Source organism: Telopea speciosissima, chromosome 3, assembly GCF_018873765.1.
Source record: "Telopea speciosissima isolate NSW1024214 ecotype Mountain lineage chromosome 3, Tspe_v1, whole genome shotgun sequence".
Classification (NCBI taxonomy): domain Eukaryota; kingdom Viridiplantae; phylum Streptophyta; class Magnoliopsida; order Proteales; family Proteaceae; genus Telopea; species Telopea speciosissima.
In genome coordinates, this window is record NC_057918.1 from 846,569 (window position 1) to 869,519 (window position 22,951).

Consider the following 22,951-nt stretch of genomic DNA (forward strand, 5'->3'; position numbering starts at 1 on the left):
CAGAGCTCACCTCCTCATAGAATCGGTCATCTCATCGTACTATACAACCAAGTACAACCAATTCTCTATATGATTTCTGTAGAATTAGATTGGTGCACACATTTCCCCAGAAGCAAGACCACATCGTAAATCCATTCCATGAAGGCAATGAGGGATACACCTCACACTACAAGTCCGTTACATGAGCCATCAAATCCGACATGGTAAAAGTTAGACTAATGCAAACTTCAGGAAAATGAAAAATCCTAGGTTCGGCATCATCATTCAAACTTTCAAAACAACTAAACAATTATCGGGACAAAAAATAAAAGTGTGGAAGTTGGATCCAACTGACTGCCAAGCATTATCAGGGAATTGACAAAATTTTAACCACTTTCAAGCAAAATTAAATTTTACTGCATCAAAGTAAAACTACAAACGACACATTAAAGGTTGATAGTAACAAGTCGCAAACATTTTCCTAACAAAATCTTATAGTAGATCAAAACCGAAAAGCGCCTCATATTTTCCATCCGGAAACTAACCCATTTGATCTTCACTAGCACATAACTGAGGACCGAAAAGTAGAGCACCATTCATTCAGTCCCCTTTTCTTCTGAATGAGCATCCTTCTGTGAGTCTAGCTCGTCCACCTGTAGGCTGGCACAACACTGTCTGGCAGTTCCTACAAACCACAACGGTTTGCGAGTGGCTAAAAACAGTAGTTCTGCAACCCACAATAGAACGTAAATGCAGAGTCGAGGACCAAATTTATCAAATAAAGTAATCGAAATCAAATAAAAAGGAAACAGAAAAAGATAGATCAAAGAACTCACATGTTAAAACATCCTTGGCATTTGACGTCCTTCAAAAGAGAACCAAGATCATGAGTCAGCCATATTTCATCGTCAAAAAGATCTACCAACCATATATATAACTAAGGGGGATAGAAAGTCAATTAAAAGACCGTGTGTGTTACCATGAAGAAAGAATTTGGAGACTGCACTAAACGCTTAAGTTTGTGCCTCTTCTTCTCAAGCTCAGCGGGAGGGTTGAGCCAATCAATGTCGTTGGGAAGAACCTGGGTTAGTAAAATTCACAATTAAAACAAAAACAAAAAAAAAAAACCCAAAACCACGTCAAGTTTTTAAACCTAAATTCGGGTAAAATTTGATGAAAACATCTACAATCCAAAGAAAAAAGGAAAAACAAACAGAGAAGATCGCGCTCACCATTTTTGCAGAAACAATTGGAGAGACTGAAAACCCTAGAAAATCCCTTAGCTGTGTTCAAGTGATTAGAGGCTTAAAGCCGCTGTCAGGTAGAGAGTGTAAGACGAAAAATAAATTCATTGCGGTAGGTATAGTATTTATCGAGAAGGATAGAATAATTTGAACCGTCCGATGATTGAAAAGTACATCTTAGCCTTTCGTCCAATAACTCTTTAGTAGGTACGGGCAGACTGCAGAGTCTTCTCGACATAATTAGAAATCTTTCTTCGGGTAATGGGGCGGGCTGAATGGACTATGGATGGGTTCACAATCCATTCCTCTTCGGGTACCATCACCCATAACCAATTAACCCTAATCCGGTGGTGTGGGTGTAGTTGATTTAACAAGACAGACAACTTTAATGTGGTTGACACATTGTTTGGGCTTCAAGAGATCCTACTTGTATGTAGCCCATGGTTCTAAGTATCAGTATCGTATCGTGTGTATCGGGTGACATGTACCGGTATTACTAGTCACCGATATTGATATCGATATCGATATTGAATCGGTATCAAGGTACGGACAAAGGGTAAAATGGTCAGAAAACTCATTTTTTTTAGAAATTCAAGGGTAATTTTGTCTGTTACAGCTGATCCAGGCCGATTCCGTATCGATATCGTATTGATTTTACGTGGTATCGATACCCGTTCCGATACTGTGCACTAAAACCATGATGTAACCAATATAATTAAGGGTGTCTTACCCAAAATATATATAATTAAGGGTGTCAAATTAGAATCAGAATCAAAAACCAAATCTGAATCCAACCCAAATAACTGAAATCGAACCAAATCAAATGAAATTTGATTACCATACGGGACTGAGATCATGTAGGAAACAAGCTCAGTTCGATTTGGATCTGGTTCCGGCATAAGAACCGAATTTAGGTACTTAGTTATTTTAGTATAATAATACTAATATAATTTTAGTATAATAATACTAATATATTATATTATATTAATGCATTATAATACCTATACATTACTAATATTAGTATTAGATTTTATAATACTACTATATTATAGTATAAATGTATAATATCATAACATTATACTATACATATAATATAAATTGAATACAGGAACTGAATTGAACTGAATAGGAACCAAAACCGAACAGGTATGGGACTCTATCCGGTTCCAGATTGCACCAACGCTCATTGGAACCGAACCAAATACCCGGTTCCAAACTGATTTACACCCTTATAGCCAACACAAAACTGTATGTTAACATTTACAACACCCCCCCCCCCCCCAACCCAAAAAAAAAAAAAAAAAAAAAACCTATACATTAACAAGCATAAATAATAAATCTCAGGCGCAGCTTCAATGACCACTATATTTTTTTGGTAAAAAGCAAGGCTATTCATTCATGCGCGTCCAACGCCAAAAGAAAGAAAATAAGAAACATAATGTTTGATACAACTCTCTATCCATAATCTTATAATCAATTTTTCATTCAAGTAGGAAACATTTGGTATCTGATTCTTGCATCAAAGCTAACAAGTCCCATAACGATTCAAGCATTTTCATTACGGTAAAGCAAAGTTGATTCTTTTAGTATGTCTTTCACAACGAATTGTGGACATGAATCAAAATGTATAATAACTGTGAATTTATTAATTGTTTTTTAAAGAGGATCAATTGTTGCAGGAGTTTTGGCTTATGCTTTAAGGTTAACACTGTGAATTGAAAGATCAAGGAAAGTACCCACCAATTCAAGAAGAAGCTAGGAATGCCATTACTGAATTCTTATACTACCTTTCTTTCGGTTTTTTATTTTTTTAGGGGGTAAGATAATGAACGAACGGTTAATTGTTAAAACTTTTCTTGTTATGAGCATAGTTAGTCAGTTCAGATATGGCAATAATACGGAAACGAATACGTACAACGGCCCATACAACACTAGTAACTTTTTTCAAAATCTGACACAATAAATCATGTACAGTAATGATACAATACGTATTTAGTTCAGTTGCTCTGTAAAAATACGGGGGCAAAAATATGGATTTATCCTAATAAAAATCAAGGAACAAACTGATTTTTTTGCAACTAAATTCTAATCTCTCATGCCTTCATAAATACTTAAAACCAATATGACTTTCCAATTTGAAATCATTTTTCATTCTTTTGAAACTTGGTAAGTTCCTAGGGTTACACACTTACTCTAATTGATAACCTCAGTCTTTGCATTTCTTGGACATCCTATAATTTGCAACAAAGACCATCAGGTTTTGTCATTGTTGCAAAAACGTGGAAAACTACTGAAATACCCAAAAGAAAATCCCATTTAGGGGAGTAAACCTAGGTCTAGATAAGCCAAAAGAATTTTACAACTGACCTTTCATAAGTTTCTATAAATTTCTGGCAGACTAACAACCAATAGGGATGAAGGGATGCCCCCAAAACCATTGGTTTAGGTTCATACATACAGTATCATATAAGAGTTTAGAGAAGCCAACACTGCAACACACAAGACAAGTGTGTAGAGGTGCACACGAAGGGGCAATGAAACAGGAACAAAAAAAAAAGAGCTTTCTCTTGGTCCCATGAGGCATCACTCACCTTTATGGAGCACAAACTGAAGATCAAAGCAAGAAATTTGGAAAATGGCCATATAATTTATGAGGTAGACAAAACAATAAAAAAAAAAAAAAAAATCTGTAGTGGCAGATATATTATGGCAACTGAATCAGTAAACAATCATAAACTAAGTGAAACCTATTTTTTCTTTTCTCCACCCATCATATCCCTTTTGTATCATACAGTAATAGTTTATTGGATACAAATCTTGAGATTAAATGCCTCTGCTGGTCAAGAATAACATGATTTTGTCCTTGCAAAAATAATCTAAAAGCTGCTGGTTCCATCAGCTGTGAAGAAAAAACATGAAGATTGACACCAAAAAAAAGTGTTACGAAAACGGAGAATTCTACACATCTTAATCTCTCTTTTGCAACAAACAGTGGAAAGGAAAAAAAACAATAAAAGTCAGAGTAATTAAACCTAGATTACTCAGTTTTGTTCTTTCCACTGTCCAAAACAGATGGGGGGGGGGGGGGGACTAAACACTGTTAACTAAAGAGTAAAGCCAGAGCTCAATTATCTTATCCTAATGCAGAACCAAGCATCCTGAGTTGCAAGGAAAAGCGAAAGAAAATTCACATCAGTTATTCACTTACTCTCAAATAGGAGACATCCTAAAACTATGAAAAAATACATTTTTAGGTCATATAATAATGCCTGAAAAAAAGGAAAACTAAACATTCAAAACTAAAGAGTCAAAACAAAAGCTTAATTATAATATCTATCTCAAAGTAAAAATGAAGCAGATCTAAAGATCTGAATTATAGAGACCCCAAAGGAAAACACAAACCTGTAATATAAATTATAAACAATGGACACACTGGAAACACTGGAACACTGAAAAGAATACTATTCTTGATGTGGGCCTTTTAAGGGTTGGTTTCAACCCCAAGGGGGTAGCTCAGTTGGCGTGAACCAACACCCCACAATTAAGAGGTCATGAGTCAAGTCTCCTTAGAGCCTAACTATCAAAAAAAAAAGGGGGGGGGGGGGTTTGGTTTCTGGTTTTCCCAGAAAGGGTTTATTTCTGCACACAGTACTATTACTTATTAAGCTCATTTGCTTTGAGATTTTTGTAAAGTTCCAAAATTAAAGTTTCATGCGAGGTCAGTTCAGATTTCTGAGGAAGTGTTGGGTTTTCTCTAGCAGACTTTTGGGGTAGAATTTTTTTCATCATTCAGAGCTTCCTAGTCCATTATGCACTAGGGTTAGGGTCCTTGACATACTAGTACATTAATTTGACCTCTCCTTGGGGCCTAACTATCAAAAAAAAGGAGAGGGGGTGGGGGGGTTGGTTTCTGGTTTCCCAGAAAGGGATTATTTCTGCACACAGTACTACTACTTATTAAGCTCATTAGCTTTGAGATTTAGATATTTTCGTAAAGTTTCAAAATTAAAGTTTCATGCGAGGTCAGTTCCTATTTCCGAGGAAGTGTTGGGTTTTCTCTACCAGACTTTTGGGGTAGAGTTTTTGTCATCCTTCAGAGCTTCCTAGTACATTATGCACTGGAGTTAGGGTCCTTGACATACTAGTACATTAATTTGTCTATGTAAGGAATCTAAAATGTTGAAATTATGCATTGGGAGACTGACAAGAAATGGGCATTTGCATATTGTATATATCTACAAAACTATAAGAGACACTGAAACAATGAAAACCACAGCATTATCTATGTAAAGAATCTAAACTGAGATGGTGGCCATGCTTAAAATTTGGAAGAATCTGAGGTAGTGGAGGCCAATGTTTAAGATTTGGAGGAATCCATCCACTCATGGGAACAGGTCAACTCAACCAGGCTGGACTGTTGGGCTGCTCTGAGTCAGGCCCCTCCTTAGCTTCTACAACTGAGCCCTCTGATCAAATGAGTTTGACCAAGTTATGACTCATTCTGGTAAAATCCTAGGGCAAACCAGAGGAAGATGCAAGTTTCAGATCAAAGTTAGCAAGCAAATCTTAGGAGTAACAAAACTCTAGAACCAAGGGCTCAGTTCTAGTGCGTGCCTGTGCACATGTATGTTAATGAGAGAAAATATGAGTTCATGCCTCAGCTAGTTAGGGGGGAGCACTGGAACTAAAAGTCCAATTGTTCAATTCCATATCATCAGATTGCTGAAACACAGATAAACACTCGTACGGACAGAAGAAGAGCCAGAGACATGCACACACAACAAAATTGAGCAATGTTAGTTGATGGTAACCACTAAAGGGAAAACCCAATTATGCTGCATCAGGCTACCCCCAAAAAACAAAATGCTTGCATTTGAAAAGGAAATCAAAGATGTGGAAAACCCAAGTTTCTGAGATAAGATACACTGGGGGAAATATTTTGTTCTGATTTAACAAGCATTAGAGTATCAGAATAATTTGAGCTAGCAGTTATTGAAGTGAAAAACCAAAAGTTCATAATCTCCACTTCTCCAGAACAAATAGAAGCTAAGGAATACATATTGAATACCCAGCACATTAGGTAAGAGAGAGAAGAATGATAGCCAGCAAGTTGACTTAAAATATAGTCATTCTTGCTAGCCAGATGCTGCTTTGGTACTTTTACAGTTTTACATTTATGGAAGGTTTAACGGAACTCATGCAACATTAGCAACCATGGTAAAGCACTTAATGAGGGTTGTAACTCTCTGATACTAAATTGAGGGAAGAGGAATAATTTGTGGAGTTTCAAATAAGGGTTTTATGATTTGGATGAGAAAGGCTAAGAAATTTTAGGGTTTCAATTCCGGAAAGTTAAATGTTAAACATTAATTAGGCTCTATTGATGTAATAGAGTAAAGATGCATGCAGATGAAGGTGTGATGGATGGGCTACGTATGGTCCATTTGTTTGTTGGAAGCTAGGGTAACAGCGACTGATTAGCATTGGCTACAGAAGGGAAGAATTCGTGAGATTCATTCACACTCTTGGAAGGATGTGAGTCTGGTTGAGGTAAAGACTTTACTCTTGGAGCAAAGGATAAAAAAAAAAAAAACAAGAAAAAAGATATATGTTCAATAGTAAAGTGTAGTGAAAAAATCATAAAAATAAAACAGATTTAACTAGAAGATAAGATATAAAGAAAGAATAAGGAAATACCACACCAATGTAAGCCCAAGACCAGAACTGAGTTCATCCCAATGCGAAATAATAAAGAATGTATATACACCCCCTTATATATGTGAATCCAAAATCTAAGTGATGCAGATCCTAGCCTCCTCGAATTGAAGAAGCCACCCTAAGCCTAGGGTTTTAGTAGGAGCCTTAGTTTAGTTTATTTCAGCTCTATACTTAGTTTTTATTTTGTGTTTTTAATTGAACCGGCTTAAATTGGTTGCATTCAATTGGTTCAATTGGTCTAATTTAAGTGAAGTGATCCTATTGGCTAAGAGGTTCTTATATCCTATTGGCTAGTAGGGAATCTTCTTTTATTTAAGTTGTTTTAAGTCATTAGGGGTAGATAAGTCTTTTTCTTTTAAGTTTTTAAGTTATTTTTAAATTGGTCCACCTCTCAACGATTTAAGTGAGAGATTTGATTTGTAATAGATTTAGGAATAAGGCCTTTGGCCTCTTATTTAATAAGAATCGTGGGAGAGGCTCCCTAATGTAGCCTAGGTGAAATAAATCTCACGTAGGACCAGGTTCTGTCTTAGGGCTGGCCGAATGGACAGATTAGGGTTACTAGGGCAGAAGTTAGGGTTAGGAATGGGAGGTTGAGTTAGGGTTTATTGGATAATGGTCTGCAGGTTTTTAGGAGTCTATTAGTATAGGATCTAACTAGGTTTAAATAAGAAATAGAAATTCAGAATATTAGGGTTAGGGTTTTGGGTTTTAGGACTAAAGAGGATAAAGGGGTCTAGGGTTTCTAGAGGGAATCAGGCCAAGAGCTTCTGGCCGAGTGTCCAGAGGTAGGGAATAGGGTTCGGCTGAAGTATGGGATGATTTGGATGGCTGGTTAGGTCTAGGCAGGTTTAGGGTTGTTGGGGTGTAATGGAGAAGAGAGAAAATTAGGGTTTAATTGTTGAGATGAAGGCTGCAGGTTAGGTCGAGTGGAAGGTCTGCTGTGAGGGATCTGTGGTTAGAAGTTTAATGAAAACTGATGGTCAGATCTGTAGTTCAAGGAATCCTAGTTAAAATAGGAGTTGCAGATTTAATGGGGTTGAGGGTTACGGAAATTGATAGAGGATGTAGGGCTGGGTTAGGGAATAAGAAGGAACTAATTAATTGCAGAATTCTGTAACAGCTTACTAGTAATAGAAGAACTTCAATGGCAGCAACTTGAAGAGCTTGATTGAAGAAGAAGAAGAACCTCCCGATCTGCGAGATGCAAGGAGTCGCTGGATTTCTCCAACCCTAGCCCTTGATATAACTCACAAGGGGTCTTGATATGACACACAAGACAGAGAAGCAGCAGCAAGAAGAAACAAAATTTCAAACATAATAGGTGGGGAGCCTCCACGATTCTACTATTTATAATAATAAAGGGGGCCTAAAGGCCTTACAAATAATCAATCTAAAGCCATCCTAATCAGATTAGGAGTTGGGATTCCTAATCGAATCCTAATTATAAAACATAGAATAGACTTATACTCTAAATAGGAGTATAAGTGTAAACAACTAAAACAAATAAAATAAAATACTAATCCCTCTACAATCGTGGAGGGAACTAAGAAGATAAACCATGAAAAAGACTGTTTTAACCTAGGCTAAAAGAACAAACAAATAAAAAGGCTCCAACGAAAAATCAAAGAACAGCCAAATTAATCATGGTTTAAGCCCGCATCAACTCTCCCGACTTAGAAACATTCATCTCCGATGAATGGGTGAAATCCATGCAACGCTCACGGCAACTTGGGCTGAGCTTGTTGACTTCATGCATGGGAGTCCACGTACCATGCTTGTGTGAAGAAACTCGTCCACGAACCTTGTGATGAGGAGGAGGAAGTAACATGTGGGCAGCACTTCAACACTTCCCTGGCAGAATTTTGAAGTTATAACGGTGGGAATATGGTCTTCAAGTCGTGGTGCCTTCTCTTCGAAGAACCAAGGGGGCATCACAAAATCAATGTGTTCAACCTCCATAGGGTCTTCAATATTTATAACCTTCTCATTCAGCCCCACCTCTTCAAGAATAGCAACTTGTTTGATCTGTCTCCTGTGAAATGTTCCCAATTACCTTGTCACAATCAACCACATCATCCATGAGAACTGGAGCAATTGTATGGACACCTTGAGCACCACCATCTAGATCTTCAAGGTGACGGTCTAAGTCTTCATCACTATCGGGGTAGTGCATATATGCCATGCTCATCGTGCTCTTCGGAGGTTTCTCTCGCCTTGGCATCACATTAACATGTCTATGCTTTTGTGGGCAATCTTTGGCATAGTGCCCAAGTTCATTGCAATGGAAACACTTGTGGGGTTCATTGCTGTCCATGGGAGCTTTACCTTTATAATCAGCACGTGGAGGACGGGAAGAACTACGGTGAGTAGCCCGATCGAGTAGGACCAGCAGTAGAATTTCGATTCGATTGTGACTAGTGGTAGTAGACTTGAATGCTGAAAAAGTTTTGACAGTACCCTCGGTGGAAGAATCAAATCCTCTATTCCCAACCAATAATTCTTGACCTTCAATGCCTTCTCAAAACAATCCTTGACGTCCGAACATCCACAACGCCAATAGCCCGAGGATGTCGATCTCAATCCCAACCGGAATCGGGACAACATCCGAGTAGCACTTTCTATTGTGTCGGTGCGAGATGAGAGAGAGTCAAGCTTTTGCATGTACTCGGATACGATCATGTTCCTTGACGAAGGGAGTTGAATTGATCTTGCATCCGAGCGGTGTAGTGTCTTGGTAAGTACTTCTCTTTCAAATCATACTTCATATCCTCCCGGTTGGTAGGTGCTTTACCTTCACGTTCCATGTCCCGCTCGCCTTGCGCCACCATTCTCGAGCAGAACCAATTAGTTTAGTGCGTGCGTCTCATCTTTCGGTCTTCGTGCAAATCATACCAGTCAAAGTAGTCATCTAGGGCAGCAAGCCGGTCATAGAATTTTTGTGGATCACCATGCCCATCATACTCTTTCAATTCTAGCTTGACCTTCGTGTATCGAACCGCCGGTTAGTAGCTTCATCTCCAGTGAAGTAGGACCTCAAATATTCCTCAAAGTTAGGTCTTCGAGGTGCTTCAATAGTTCTGTCCCCTGTCTTCTCTGTAGTCATCTCTGTCATACCTACGTCGATCCCCTGTAGTCTCGGTCACGTCTAGACCGATCTCTGTGGTCCCTGTGACGTCCGGGATGACCTCTATGATATTCATCCCTTCCCGAGTTCCATGTACTTGAATGAACTTGGAATTTGTCTTTCTCTACATATAGAGGGTTGCTTACAAGAGGCACACTTGCATTTGTTCTATTGTTGTCATTCGATCACCAAGAGCTTTGTGTGCAGGAAATCTTCGCAGCATAGTCATGATTGCAGCAAGGGAATCGGGTGGGGGTGGTTGTGTGGGGTCCACAGCAGGGTTGCCATGTTCTTCCATGGCTTTGATACCAATTTAATGTAGCCTAGGTGAAATAAATCTCACGTAGGACCAGGTTCGTCTTAGGGCTGGCCGAATGGACAGATTAGGGTTACTAGGGCAGAAGTTAGGGTTAGGAATGGGAGGTTGAGTTAGGTTTATTGGATAATGGTCTGCAGGTTTTTAGGAGTCTATTAGTATAGGATCTAACTAGGTTTAAATAAGAAATAGAAATTCAGAATATTAGGGTTAGGGTTTTGGGTTTTAGGACTAAAGAGGATAAAGGGGTCTAGGGTTTCTAGAGGGAATCAGGCCAAGAGCTTCTGACCGAGTGTCACAGAGGTAGGGAATAGGGTTCGGCTGAAGTATGGGATGATTTGGATGGCTGGTTAGGTCTAGGCAGGTTTAGGGTTGTTGGGGTGTAATGGAGAAGAGAGGAAATTAGGGTTTAGTTGTTGAGATGAAGGCTGCGGTTAGGTCGAGTGGAAGGTCTGCTGTGAGGGATCTGTGGTTAGAAGTTTAATGAAAACTGATGGTCAGATCTGTAGTTACGAAGGAATCCTAGTTAAAATAGGAGTTGCAGATTTAATGGGGTTGAGGGTTACGGAAATTGATAGAGGATGTAGGGCTGGGTTAGGGAATAAGAAGGAACTAATTAATTGCAGAATTCTGTAACAGCTTACTTGTAATAGAAGAACTTCAATGGCAGCAACTTGAAGAGCTTGATTGAAGAAGAAGAAGAACCTCCCGATCTGCGAGATGCAAGGAGTCGCCGGATTTCTCCAACCCTAGCCCTTGATATAACTCACAAGGGGTCTTGATATGACACACAAGAGAGAGAAGCAGCATCATGGCGGCAGCAAGAAGAAGAAACAAAATTTCAAACATAATAGGTGGGGAGCCTCCCACGATTCTACTATTTATAATAATAAAGGGGGCCTAAAGGCCTTACAAATAATCAATCTAAAGCCATCCTAATCAGATTAGGAGTTGGGATTCCTAATCTGAATCCTAATTATAAAACATAGAATAGACTTATACTCTAAATAGGAGTATAAGTGTAAACAACTAAAACAAATAAAATAAAATACTAATCCCTCTAAAATCGTGGAGGGGAACTAAGAAGATAAACCATGAAAAAGACTGTTTTAACCCTAGGCTAAAAGAACAAACAAATAAAAAGGCTCCAACGAAAAATCAAAGAACAGCCAAATTAATCATGGTTTCGGCTTCTGCATCACTCCCCCACCTATTATGTTTAAAAAAATCGTTTCTTTTGCTGTTGGCCTTTGCTGCTGCTGCTTCTCTCTTCAGAGACATGTATTGTGAATCATATCAAGACCCCTTGTGAGTCATATCAAGGGTTAGGGCTGGTGGACTCCGGCGACTCCTTGCATCTTGTAGATTGGGAGGTCCTTTTTCTTCTACAAGCTGATTCTACTTGCTGTTTTCAGATTTCCCTGCAAACAAGTAAGTAATTTATTTTCCTGCAACTACCTTTGCTGTTTCTCACCTTCTAACCTAGGCCTACACTCTCCCAATCAATTCTCATAAACCCTAATTATTCTTAAACCAGTCCAGCCTTTATCCTTCATTAATTTCCATCCAAAATCTAACCACAATCCCCTCACAGCATTACCTCCACTCGACCTGAACCCTAAGCCTCCATTCTCATTAAAACCCTAATCCCCCTCTTCCCCATTAAAACCTAAACCCTCTAAAATCTGTCCAGATCTAACCTACCATCCAAACCACACCAAACTTCAGCCGAACCACCCTCTCCATACCAGTGGCACTCGGCCAGAACCCCTTGGCCTAATCCCCCCTAAAAACCCTAAATCTCATCAACCCTTTCATTCCCAAAACCCGAAACCCTAAACCTAGAATTTCTGAAATTTTAAAACTTATTCAAACCTAACCAAACCTAGTTCATTAAGACCCTTAAAACCTGCATATTAATACCCTATAAACCCCATCACCATTAGTTAACCCTAACCCTAATTTCTGCCCTATTTAGCCTAAGCTGTCCCAATCGGCCAGCCTTGTTAAGTGATCCTATTACCCTAGCTCCTAGTGGGACTATTCCTACCTAGGACTACATCACTAAGTCCTAGAATGACATTTTGGGGAGGGGGTGGAGAGAATAATTCATTGATATTTGACGGAAACACCTCAATGTTGAGTGGGGGAGGAGCACAGACAACGTAGCATTACTTGAACAACTAAATACCCACACATTAGACTTGCTGATGCAGTTAGATCACCTAAATAGGCTTATTCTAATTGAAATAAGCTTTGGGTTGGGTTATATATGTGTTGGGCGTTTAGTCCAATAGGTTTTCATTGTAATGGGCCACTTTTATGGGCCTATAATATGGGTATAGGCTAGGCATAAGGGATTAGTTAAGTTAGTAACTTTACTTATTTATTTTAATTGCATTAAGTGTTTCAGTTAGACTGGATTAGGATTCTACAAGTCCAGTTCTGTTTTGAGTCTGTTTCCTTTTTTATTTCAATTTCCTAGTCAATTTAGGATACCTTATTAGTTCTGGATTGGGTTAGGCCTTTCCTATTTATTGTTTGAGTCTAATTTTGAGTCTTCTATATAAGTTTGTAAAGGAGTCCAGCATTGTATACGAATTTTGATGAATTAAAACTATTGCTCTTCTTCTCCATTGGTGAAGAATCTCTTGTGTTTGATCATGGAAGAAGGGATTGGTGTCTGCTTGAATCAACACCTTGCAGTGTGAAGCCCAGGGTGGATCTCCAACTAGTCTACTACTGCTGGTTGTTAGTTTCTTATTCATATTTTCAGTCACAGCCATTATCAAGTAAGTTTGTTCTTAATTTGCTACAACTAGAACCCTAGATTGTAGACATTCAGATGTAAGGGATTTTTTTTGAGATTAAGCAAACCGGCCACCAGATCATCTTGAGATTTAAATCACATGTTCACAAACCCTAATACAGAACTCGATTTAAGTCTGACCCTGTTCTGACGGTTGGATCTTGTTATATTTCTGATTTTCCCATTATAACTGTATCTCCATTAGAACTGCTATTTAGGTCAGCCATAACTGAAATTCCATTCTGTTTTCACCAATTGATTAGGCTGCTGATTCTAGGTTTATTCATATCTGAAAATCAGTAAACTAATTGCATCTTTCAAACCCTAATTTCAGTATCTATTTTACTGTTTTAACCCTATTCCCATTGTCACCAGGAATTGCCCAAATCTACTGTTTTAACAACCTGATTTTGTTCAACCTTTAAGGATACCTTCCCCTCCATAATACTTGCACTCAACCCTACTTCAGCCCCATTCATCCAAATGATTTTGTGTTATAAAAAATCTCCCAAATCTGGAATTATTTTTCTGTGAAAAGATCTTGTTTGGCTACTGTTTTGATCATTCAAATTCAGTACTACATTACTTGCCTTTCACCCTATACACCCTATTAAAAATACCAAAACAAATCCATGACTAATAACCAGTGACTTTTAACTCATTACTATACCCAAAATAGCCTGAAGGCATTTAACAGTGGGAGAATATTTTAAAATCTCTCAGACAGCTGACCTAAAGGGTGTCCTATCTGGCCCTTCATAAAGAGCTACTACTAACTCCATATAAATAGTAAATATTACAAATCGATACAAGCCCACAGCTCAATCAACTCATTCTCTTGTTTTCCCTCTTGAAACCTTCCTCAATTTTGAACTCCACAAGGGCATCTTCTAACTTACCAAAATCAATCAATGATAATTGAACATTCATCAAAACAAGCAATATATGATCAAGCACGTATTCATTTTTCCAGCTGCCACTACTTAAGGGTTTAGTTATAGTCATGTTTCAAATTTAACCCCTTAGTACAACTTTTTTTTTCAATTTAAAAAACCCCTTTAAAGATAAGATGCAACAGGTGCACAATAAAAGCATATAACCACACGAGTTATAAAAATATACTTAAAAAAAAAAGGGCACCTGTCTAGGTCAAAAGATGGCCAATGTGACCAAGGCGAGGGCCAAGTTGCAAAAATGTATTCAGAAACACCTTTGGGCCTAGGTGAAGCCTCAACAACTATGGTTTTAAGATTATCTTAATATTAGATGCCCTACTGTTTTTTATATAAAACACTCCTTTGCATGCTTTCAACTAATGCATCCCATCCCTTCCCCCCCCCCCCCCCAAAAAAAAGGGGTTTTTTTCTAGGATATCTTCCAATCAATCGTGTGACACCGGAAACATGAAGAACTTCGTTTAAATTGTAAAAGAGCTAGGAACATTTTTTTAGTGGATTGAACCAATAAAATACTCTTATTCTGCTGTCCTTCTATTTTGTTCCCAAATGGGAAAAGAAGCCTTTCATTCATTCATTTCTTTTGGTTACCAATTTGATAATCAGTCATTCTGATTTTCTTAAATTTATTGATTCTCAGACCTCTTGTTCCTGAACTAACAGTTTAGCACTCAAATTCAATCCCCAGCCATAACCCTGGCCCAATTAGTTAAGCTAGTTTCTCCATAAACCTCATTTCTTGGTTTCCATTAAGGTTGATACTTTGATATAAAGTAAAGTGTGATTCTTGGTAAATAGATTGACATTTTAGAAGATGTTATTGATGTAATCCTTAATAATCTATTTCTAGATTTTAATTCCATTTCTTGTGTAAATCCATAAACCGTCAATAGTTAAATGGATTTCATGCAGACCTGTCAATAATGTTTCTTTTTTTTTTGGTAATGACCTGTCAATAATGTCAGTAATAGCATTCTAACACATGACTTTAGCCTTCCTGATGCAGATTGATCAGATCTGAAGGATCTGATTGGCCTGTGGGTAGTGGGCCCACTGATGAGATAGTAGAAGAAGATTCTGATCTGATGGCTAAGATTGCTCAGATCTGATCTTTGATAGAACGGTTGATATGGATAGGTCAGAATTCAAGATGGAAACGCCAAGATCTTAAAAACCAACTTCCAGAATTAAAATCACAAAATAATCCCACATAATTGAATCAATGGGAGAGAAGAAAAGTTCGCAAGTGAGAGAGAAGGAAGAGAAAACAGGTGTCACCGACAGGTGGAGTGGTGGACTGATGAGAGGGAAGAGAAAACATATTTTCTAGAAAATAGGATCTGAAACAAAGAGCCATGGATAGAAGAGAGAAAAAAAGAGGAGGATGCCAATTAGAAGAGAAAGGGAGAAATAGCAGGAGAAAGAAGAGGATGAGAATATGGGGAAACCTTACCATAGGGGGATGAGCAAGCAAGCAAGCGAGAGAGAAGTGCCAGCTCGTGAGAGGGAGAGGAGGAGAATGGGAGAGACAAGTTTGGAAACTACCAAACAATTCAAATTTTCATTATCAAATCAAATCCAATCCACTGTATGGGGGGTACAAATGCTTATTTACAGAAATCAAAAGAATTCTTCTGGATCACTTTAATTCTAATAAAACATAATATTATAAACTTTCTTAACTAGGACTCTTGGTCTGCTAAACTAGTTTTTTAATACAAGCAACTCAGCTACTAATAAATATAGTATTTTAAAATATAAAAAAAATCTGTAACCTTCTTAATAAGGACTCTGGTTGCCTAACATAACTAACAATAGGATAGGATGACTCTAGATATGGGACCCACTTATAACATATTATTTTGTGCACCTCTTAAGACCCCAATTTTTGGGATTTCTATTTCTTCGCATTACAATAATAAAGACCAAAACCTAAAGCCCAACCCAAACCATTACTAAAACCTGGCTCAAAATATTAAAATAGACCTGCATTACTTCCTGCTCAAGAATTACTAAAAAAACAAGGATGAACGCATGAGATAAGCAGTTTGAGCAGCCACTAATATCAATTACCAGAACTAGACATGAGAAAATGGCAATGGTCCACATGCTTAACCTGGATAATGAGATCCAAAACAATTTTAACTACATAGTGCTATTAAAAAACAAAGGAGAATATGAGAAAAGAAAAGAATTATACCTGTCACAAGGTAATCAGTTGTTATAACTTGGATGTAACTTTTGAAATTTCTTGTTGTTACTTGCTGAAACGCCCCACCAAAAGCTTTTGACTACACAACCATGCACCTCATATTCTGACCGGAAAAATACCATGTATCGTTTAATAAATATAAAATTATCAACTACTCCATTAGTGACTTTATTCTTGCCATCATCATCATCAACGCCATCACCAGCATTGTCAACTTTACAGTCAGCTTTGTCAATCATGGTAAAGCTACATAAATCTTTATTCAAGATCTAGACTCTTCTTCATGGTCTCATAAACAAGATATGTAATGCTTGCAGATGGAACAACTTTGAGCAGATTTGGAAAAATTCCTCTGTAGAATCCCCTAATACCTTCATGATGGAGGGTCCTCCAAAATACATCTGACATCCCCTTATAAGCAGCATCAGTATTAGAATGTTGAGCTTGCAACCTGGAAACAAAAGATGAATTAAACTCCACAGAGGGTGTCAGCAAGGTTACAGAAACCTAGATACAACAAGTGCAAGGCTCATTCATACATCACCGACTTGCCTTGTTCTGATAACTTGAAATGGGTAAACACATGTTGCTCCAAGAGCTCCAGAGAATGTGCCACACCCAAGTTGCATGAGTGGACCAGGTTCTATAATATTGTAAATTTCAGGGTTCAACAACAAATGCATATCGGTATCAGAAGACATGCTATATAGAGCAGAAGCAGGAAAAAAAGTTGAATGAAAAAGCAAACATCAACAAAAGAGATGCATGGATAATCTAACCATTATCATGAAGAATATGTGTTTTCGACATATCCTTCAAGGCCTCATACACAGCAAGATCTATGCCTGCATAAGGTATAATCCCAAGGAGAGATGGAATGAGGCCCCTATAGAAGGCTCGGGGACCCTCCTGTACCAATATGTCCTTTGACAGAGCCCCGAGTTTTGGAACTTTTCCACTTTCACAAACATAAGTTTGTAATCGGGTTTTCACAAGATCCATTGGGTAAATAGTAGTCTGTGCTACTGCACCTGCCAAACCTCCAGCAACAAGACGCCCAGCAGTACCTATATCACCTTTATCTTCCCCCTTAGCATTGACAATCATATTCTTCATAATTTCGTAAATATAAAATTTTATGGCACTTTCAGGTGCAACCTTCATGACATTTAGGCCATTCCCTCGGAAAAATCCTAAGAAACCACCTTCTCTCCAAATGTCCTTTATAGCTGGCAGGATACGAGAACAAGTCGTTTGAACTTGTAAAACCACCTTCAGTCGATCAAGAGGAGCAGTTGCAGTACGAGATGTGGCTCCTGCAACTCCCCCAGCAATTAAGTATTTGCTTGCATGCACATGCTTGCTGATGCCCTCTGGAATAACAGCCTGCTCCCCAATATCTACAAGACATACCCTTTCCCAGTATTGATAAATGTTCTCAATAGTGGCCTCATGGGGATAGAGTAGAAGAAAATCTCTCCATTCTTCAAAAGTTATAACTCCATTGTTATCCTTATCCACAAGTTCTACAAAATGCACAAGTTCCTCCTCGTCAATTTCAATCCCTGCAAAAGAGACACTGCCATGACTTATAAGATGAAATAACTGATTCAAAAGGGATCCATCAATTGAGAACTCTACATCCATGAATCTATGCACACTGTATCCTCAATGCTGTGACAACCAGAATGAGGGGTAAAACAGCCGTATGTTATTCACTCTGTTCCAAATGAAATATATTAGTTTGCAAGTCATACAGAACAATAGAAACACTAAAATATAAACTTGTAAAGTTTCCCCCTACACCAGCATTAATCGTGGACTGAAGTTAGGGTTTAATTAGATTTTATTTGGTATTTTTTATTTAGTCCTTTATTGAGTTGTAACTCTGATTAGGATTCCTAGTACAATTTTGAATCCTAGTTAGAAATCCTAGTTAGTATTTCTAGTTCGGTTTTGAGTCTGAGTCATAGTTCGAGTTTGTTTTCTTTCAGCCATAAGGCTATAAATATGTAAGAGCTCCAATTGAGCCCTCGTGATAATGAATAAAAGATTTTGCTTCCGCAAACATCACTGTCCTGAGATAGGCTGTGAGGGTGAGATACCCAAGCTGAGATAGCCTTCACTGCCTCTCTCCATCGATCTGCATTCAAGTGTTCAATCTGTTTCAGTTCTGCCCTAGCCGATAACTTGAAGACTCAACTCAACTGCAGAGATTCTGCTGCTAGACTTAAGAACAGTTCAATCAACAAGTGCAGCATCCCAACCCCAAACCCTTCTCCTTCTAATCCTCTAAACCTAACCCTAACATTCCCACCATCTCTGAACATCATCCCATTACCTAAATTCCACTCAGACCAAACCACTCATCAAAATCTCATCTTTATTGATTCGGTCTTTCCCTCTCACCATAAGGGAAATTCGATTTTTGTACCAGCCCCTGTTCTCTCCAGCTGGTTTCTAGTTCTCACCCAAAATCATAGTTGTCAAGGTGTTGCCTCGGCATCCAGACGCCCTTCACTGGAAGGGCACCTTGGTCACCTAGATGGGGCCTTGTTGGTGTCGCTTTGGGTTGCCTAGCCGCTTTGAAAAATGACAACTTTGCCCAAAATGGCTGTAGTGGTTGGCCCATATGATCTATATTGGTATCAACTGAGAAAAATCTAATCTTTAAAACAGGATCAGCTACGTTACGTAGGATTACCCAGTACTGAGGAAGATACAGATGATAGAAACTTTACACAGAAATATGCCATCATTGATACTCGATCTTGGCTCCTTTTTCATTTCTTTGGTCCATGTCACCCAAGAACAATCCAGTCTGTTATTGATCCATTAATCCAAGCTCCAAATCTCTAAATGTGAGAAGCTTTCAGCCTTCTACGTATGATTCCTAGAGCTCTGACTGGTGTAAAGCTAAGTTATCTTTATCTTCAGCTTTTCCCTTTATTTGCTGAACGTATTGTCCACCTACAATTCCATTAGTTTCACCAATACAACACTAAATTTCTCATCTCACCCCACAACTCCATCTCTAAAAAGTTCAACCAGCAACCCTAAAACATAAAACCAAAAATAACCATTCAAGGAAACCTTTCCATACCTCTTATAACTTTGAATCCACCCATGAACCTTTCCTCTACATGCTGGCTAGCACTAAAAAACCTATATCCATTGGTCTCCCATAAGAACCTTATTTTTCAAGCCTAAATCATAACCCTAACACCCAAATTCTATGTACACGATAATTCCCTGCTTGAGAATATAAAATCCTAACCCTACAATGATTCAGTTAAGCTCTCTGCTCTGTAGTTTTTGCATCAAGAAACAGCTTTTGGCTATCTGTATGGGTACCATGGTACATGGTGTGCATCTGTTGGGGTGGAAGATTGTAAGAGAAAAGTGTCCCGGTTAAATCAACTTTCCCATCCACGGTTATTTATCATGGTTACACTCGTCGCGCTAGAACTATTTGACATTAAACAGGGGTAGAAAAAAACAGATTAACAAAGAAGATGGTAGAACAGAGAAAATATTGTATACCTGCCCTTACGAGTGCATCCCAAAGCTCTTCTGGTAAAATGCAGCCATTGTGCTCAACGTCAATAGCTTGAAAGATGCGATAAAGCTCAAGCTCCTTGTTATCCATGTATCGCCGGAACTCCTGGTAATCAACCTTACCATCGCTATTTGCGTCACAGACCTTTAGAAGCTCCTTTGCATATTTGTGTTCCGCAGGAATCTGGAGTGCGGATAGACCTGCCTCAATCTGCGTGTAGTCCAAAAATCCAACATTGGCGACGTCGAAAAAATTAAACAGACTGCGGATCCTCAGCTCCCTCTCTTCCTTAGTTTCTTGCGATGCCAGAAGCACATGATCCATGGTTACAGGTCCAGATTTCTTAACAGGATTGCAACCACCTGAACGCCGTTCCTTCTCAGCTGCGTGCTTTGCCTCCATTTTCGGAAGACCAACATGCGAAATGGCCTGTCCCGCCGCGGGCATTCTTCAAAACGTCCTTTCCATAAAATCGCGAATTCGTCAATTGTTATGTCTTCAAGAATGTCGTTCAGCCGAATAAGAATTTCATTAGAGGAAAAGAATAAAGGCTAGAGAATAACTTCTATAGTCGGTCTCAAAAGCCGGAGTTTTGGAAGCGACTGAATCAAAATACAAAGACAACGACGAGTTTTTAAGAAGAAGAAGAAGGAAAAAAAAAACAAGCTTAAGGTTTTTCTTTAAAAACCTAACATCGACAGAGACGATCGACCAATGGAAGTCCTATTCTGGTCAAGAAAAAGAGGAATCAAAGCGACGAATTCAACTAGGGGAGACAACAATTCAAGGAATCGTCTGAAATCGGACCAAATTCCATGGGCAGAAGAAACAAGGAGGAACACAAGAGAGAGAGAGAGAGAGAGAGCGGGTGAGGAAACCGCAAAGGCGCAAGCTAAGAAAACCTGGAGAATATGGACTTAGGACGCCGAGGAAATCTGACAAACCGTCATCAGATTCTGATAAGAAGTTGCGTAGAATCTGAAGAGAACCACCTCTCGTGGGAGCGAAGAAAGAACAAAAGAAGGGGTAAGTAATTTCTTATTCCATTCAAGAATGATCGCACACCGGCAGCCAGGGATCTCCGGTGAATTCAGAGGAGGAGAACGTATCATCCATGAACATATGAATTCCAGAGACAATGGATCGGCACGTAATGCGTAATCGAGTGAACATCGTTGCAGATGTGATACAGAAACAGAGAAATATAATATTATTCTGGACAAAAAATAATACTATTATTACATGCAAAATTTTAAGAAAAATAATAAAAGAAAATGGAATGAGGGGTGGAAAATTATTTATTTAATCTTCTTTTGGTTTTGGGTCTTTTAGGCCTTTTGGCTTAAAAAATTCAAAAATTGGAACTTCGACAAAAAAAAAAAACAAAACAAAAAGGAAAATTCTGTTTCTTAATCGATTCTTGGTTCGGATATTATTCGAAAATATGCTGCTTTCACTAATATCCGATGCGGCACCTGGTGGTGTTGTACGCTGTACAGTGTAGCGTAAAGTAGCTCTGAGCGCTCAACCCGTTAAAAATTGGGAAAGAATCTCGAATTTAGGCTAGCTGGGCGTAGGCGTGGGCGTGGGCGTGGGCGTGGGCGTGGGCGTGGGCGGAGCGCTGTTCTTATACCTAGACACAAAGAAAGTGAAATGATCACCGTGCCTCTAGAAAATTCTACCTTTTTATGGGGATGCAGCGATCATTTCAGCTATCCCTGTGTTTGATTGGAATTTAGCTCGTCTCCATGGGGTCCAGCACGCCCAGGGTGCTGCCAACCGTTGGGCTGTGCTACACACATCTCTAGGCATGCTGTGAGATGTGTGCAGCACAATTCGGCCATTGGATGCCCCTAGCAGCACCCTGGGTGTTGGGCTCCTTGGAGACAATCCTGATCCGTTTGGTTGGGCACATGGACCCTTTATTATTTATGTTTTTTTTTTGTGAGATTTATTTATGTATTTTGGTATTATTTATTTATTTTATTTTTTATTTTTATTACGTTGAAATTTTCTCATGAGGCCATATGACAATAATTTTCGTGAAAAAGTTGCATGCTGTGCGTGCCTCTCATTTCAATGACCAGAGGATTTGGAGACTGTTTTGTTTCGGCTAACCTCTATCGAGAGTCGAGACCAATAGACCAGAGCATAGTTAGCAAAAACAAAAACAACAAAAAAACAAGGTCTAACGGTATGGGATTTAAACAGTAAAAAATTACAAACAAACGGTCTAATAAAACGTCAAAGAAATAAAGAATGGTAAAAAACAGATGATACGTGTTTTAAACGTTTATATTTCAAAGAATTTTATTTGACATACGTGCGTCTAACGTTCAAAACAACTACAATATTCAAAATTAATTCACATATATATATATATATATATATTCTACAACCCATTGTAAGCTCCAAGACATGTCATATAATATCATCTAATATCAATTCCCAATTCATACACCATAATGTCCAAAGTTGGGCAATGTAGTTTGATTATGGTGTTGCTCATTGTTGTCAACATAGCCAACACACTTATGGAGTGATGCATATTTAGTTGGAGTTGGGAGTCATTGTTCTAGAAACCTTTTTTCGTAAATGCATCAATTTGTAGCTCAATTTCAAGGTTCGTGCATTGACCTTGAGTTGAAGGTGATATCATGAAAAATGTAGCCCTTCAAGTCATCTTTATGTCGGTGAAAAAATCAAGTCAATCAGAATTGGAGAGACAAGGATATGATCAATTAAGTAACTTATTGTTTAACAAATCCAAATTCTTAAAAAACGTTAAAAAAACGAGAAGGCTTGTCGTTATGTTTGGGAAACATATGATATCAAAATATGTTTAAAATGGTTAAAAACGAGAACAGAGGACCAGAGTCGGTAGAGCAGATACGGACGATGTGGGTAGCTTCACATAGCTCTTAAGGTAAAGCCCTGGCATTCCAAGTCCAAACATGGTTCCTTATATTGGATCGGATTAGTATTGGCTAGGACGGATCTTGCCTAGCACTAGTGGATCACTCCGTGGATC

At 38.5% G+C, this 22,951-nt stretch overlaps 2 protein-coding genes across 4 annotated transcripts; both read right to left on the reverse strand.

Moving 5' to 3' along the window:
* Positions 1-406: 406 nt before the first annotated feature.
* On the reverse strand, positions 407-19,272 carry LOC122655752 (40S ribosomal protein S27-2-like). Its single transcript, XM_043850066.1, has 5 exons — positions 19,268-19,272; positions 1,212-1,262; positions 959-1,060; positions 816-844; positions 407-706 (listed from the first exon to the last, which is right to left on the reverse strand). The coding sequence occupies exons 2-5, from the start codon at positions 1,212-1,214 to the stop codon at positions 580-582; spliced, it is 261 nt and encodes an 86-aa protein (XP_043706001.1). The 5' UTR covers positions 1,215-1,262; positions 19,268-19,272; the 3' UTR covers positions 407-579.
* Positions 3,832-20,479, reverse strand: LOC122655751 (calcium-dependent mitochondrial ATP-magnesium/phosphate carrier protein 2-like). Of its 3 annotated transcripts, XM_043850064.1 has the most exons (6): positions 19,905-20,479; positions 17,141-17,926; positions 16,914-17,004; positions 16,350-16,812; positions 6,991-6,993; positions 3,832-4,122 (listed from the first exon to the last, which is right to left on the reverse strand). In XM_043850064.1, the coding sequence occupies exons 1-4, from the start codon at positions 20,365-20,367 to the stop codon at positions 16,620-16,622; spliced, it is 1,533 nt and encodes a 510-aa protein (XP_043705999.1). In that variant the 5' UTR covers positions 20,368-20,479; the 3' UTR covers positions 3,832-4,122; positions 6,991-6,993; positions 16,350-16,619. The 3 variants fall into 3 exon arrangements, with proteins under 3 accessions (XP_043705999.1, XP_043705998.1, XP_043706000.1); XM_043850063.1 differs by lacking the exon at positions 6,991-6,993; XM_043850065.1 differs by lacking the exons at positions 3,832-4,122; positions 6,991-6,993 and having other exon boundaries at positions 16,593-16,812; positions 16,901-17,004.
* Between the last annotated feature and the right edge of the window lie 2,472 nt (positions 20,480-22,951).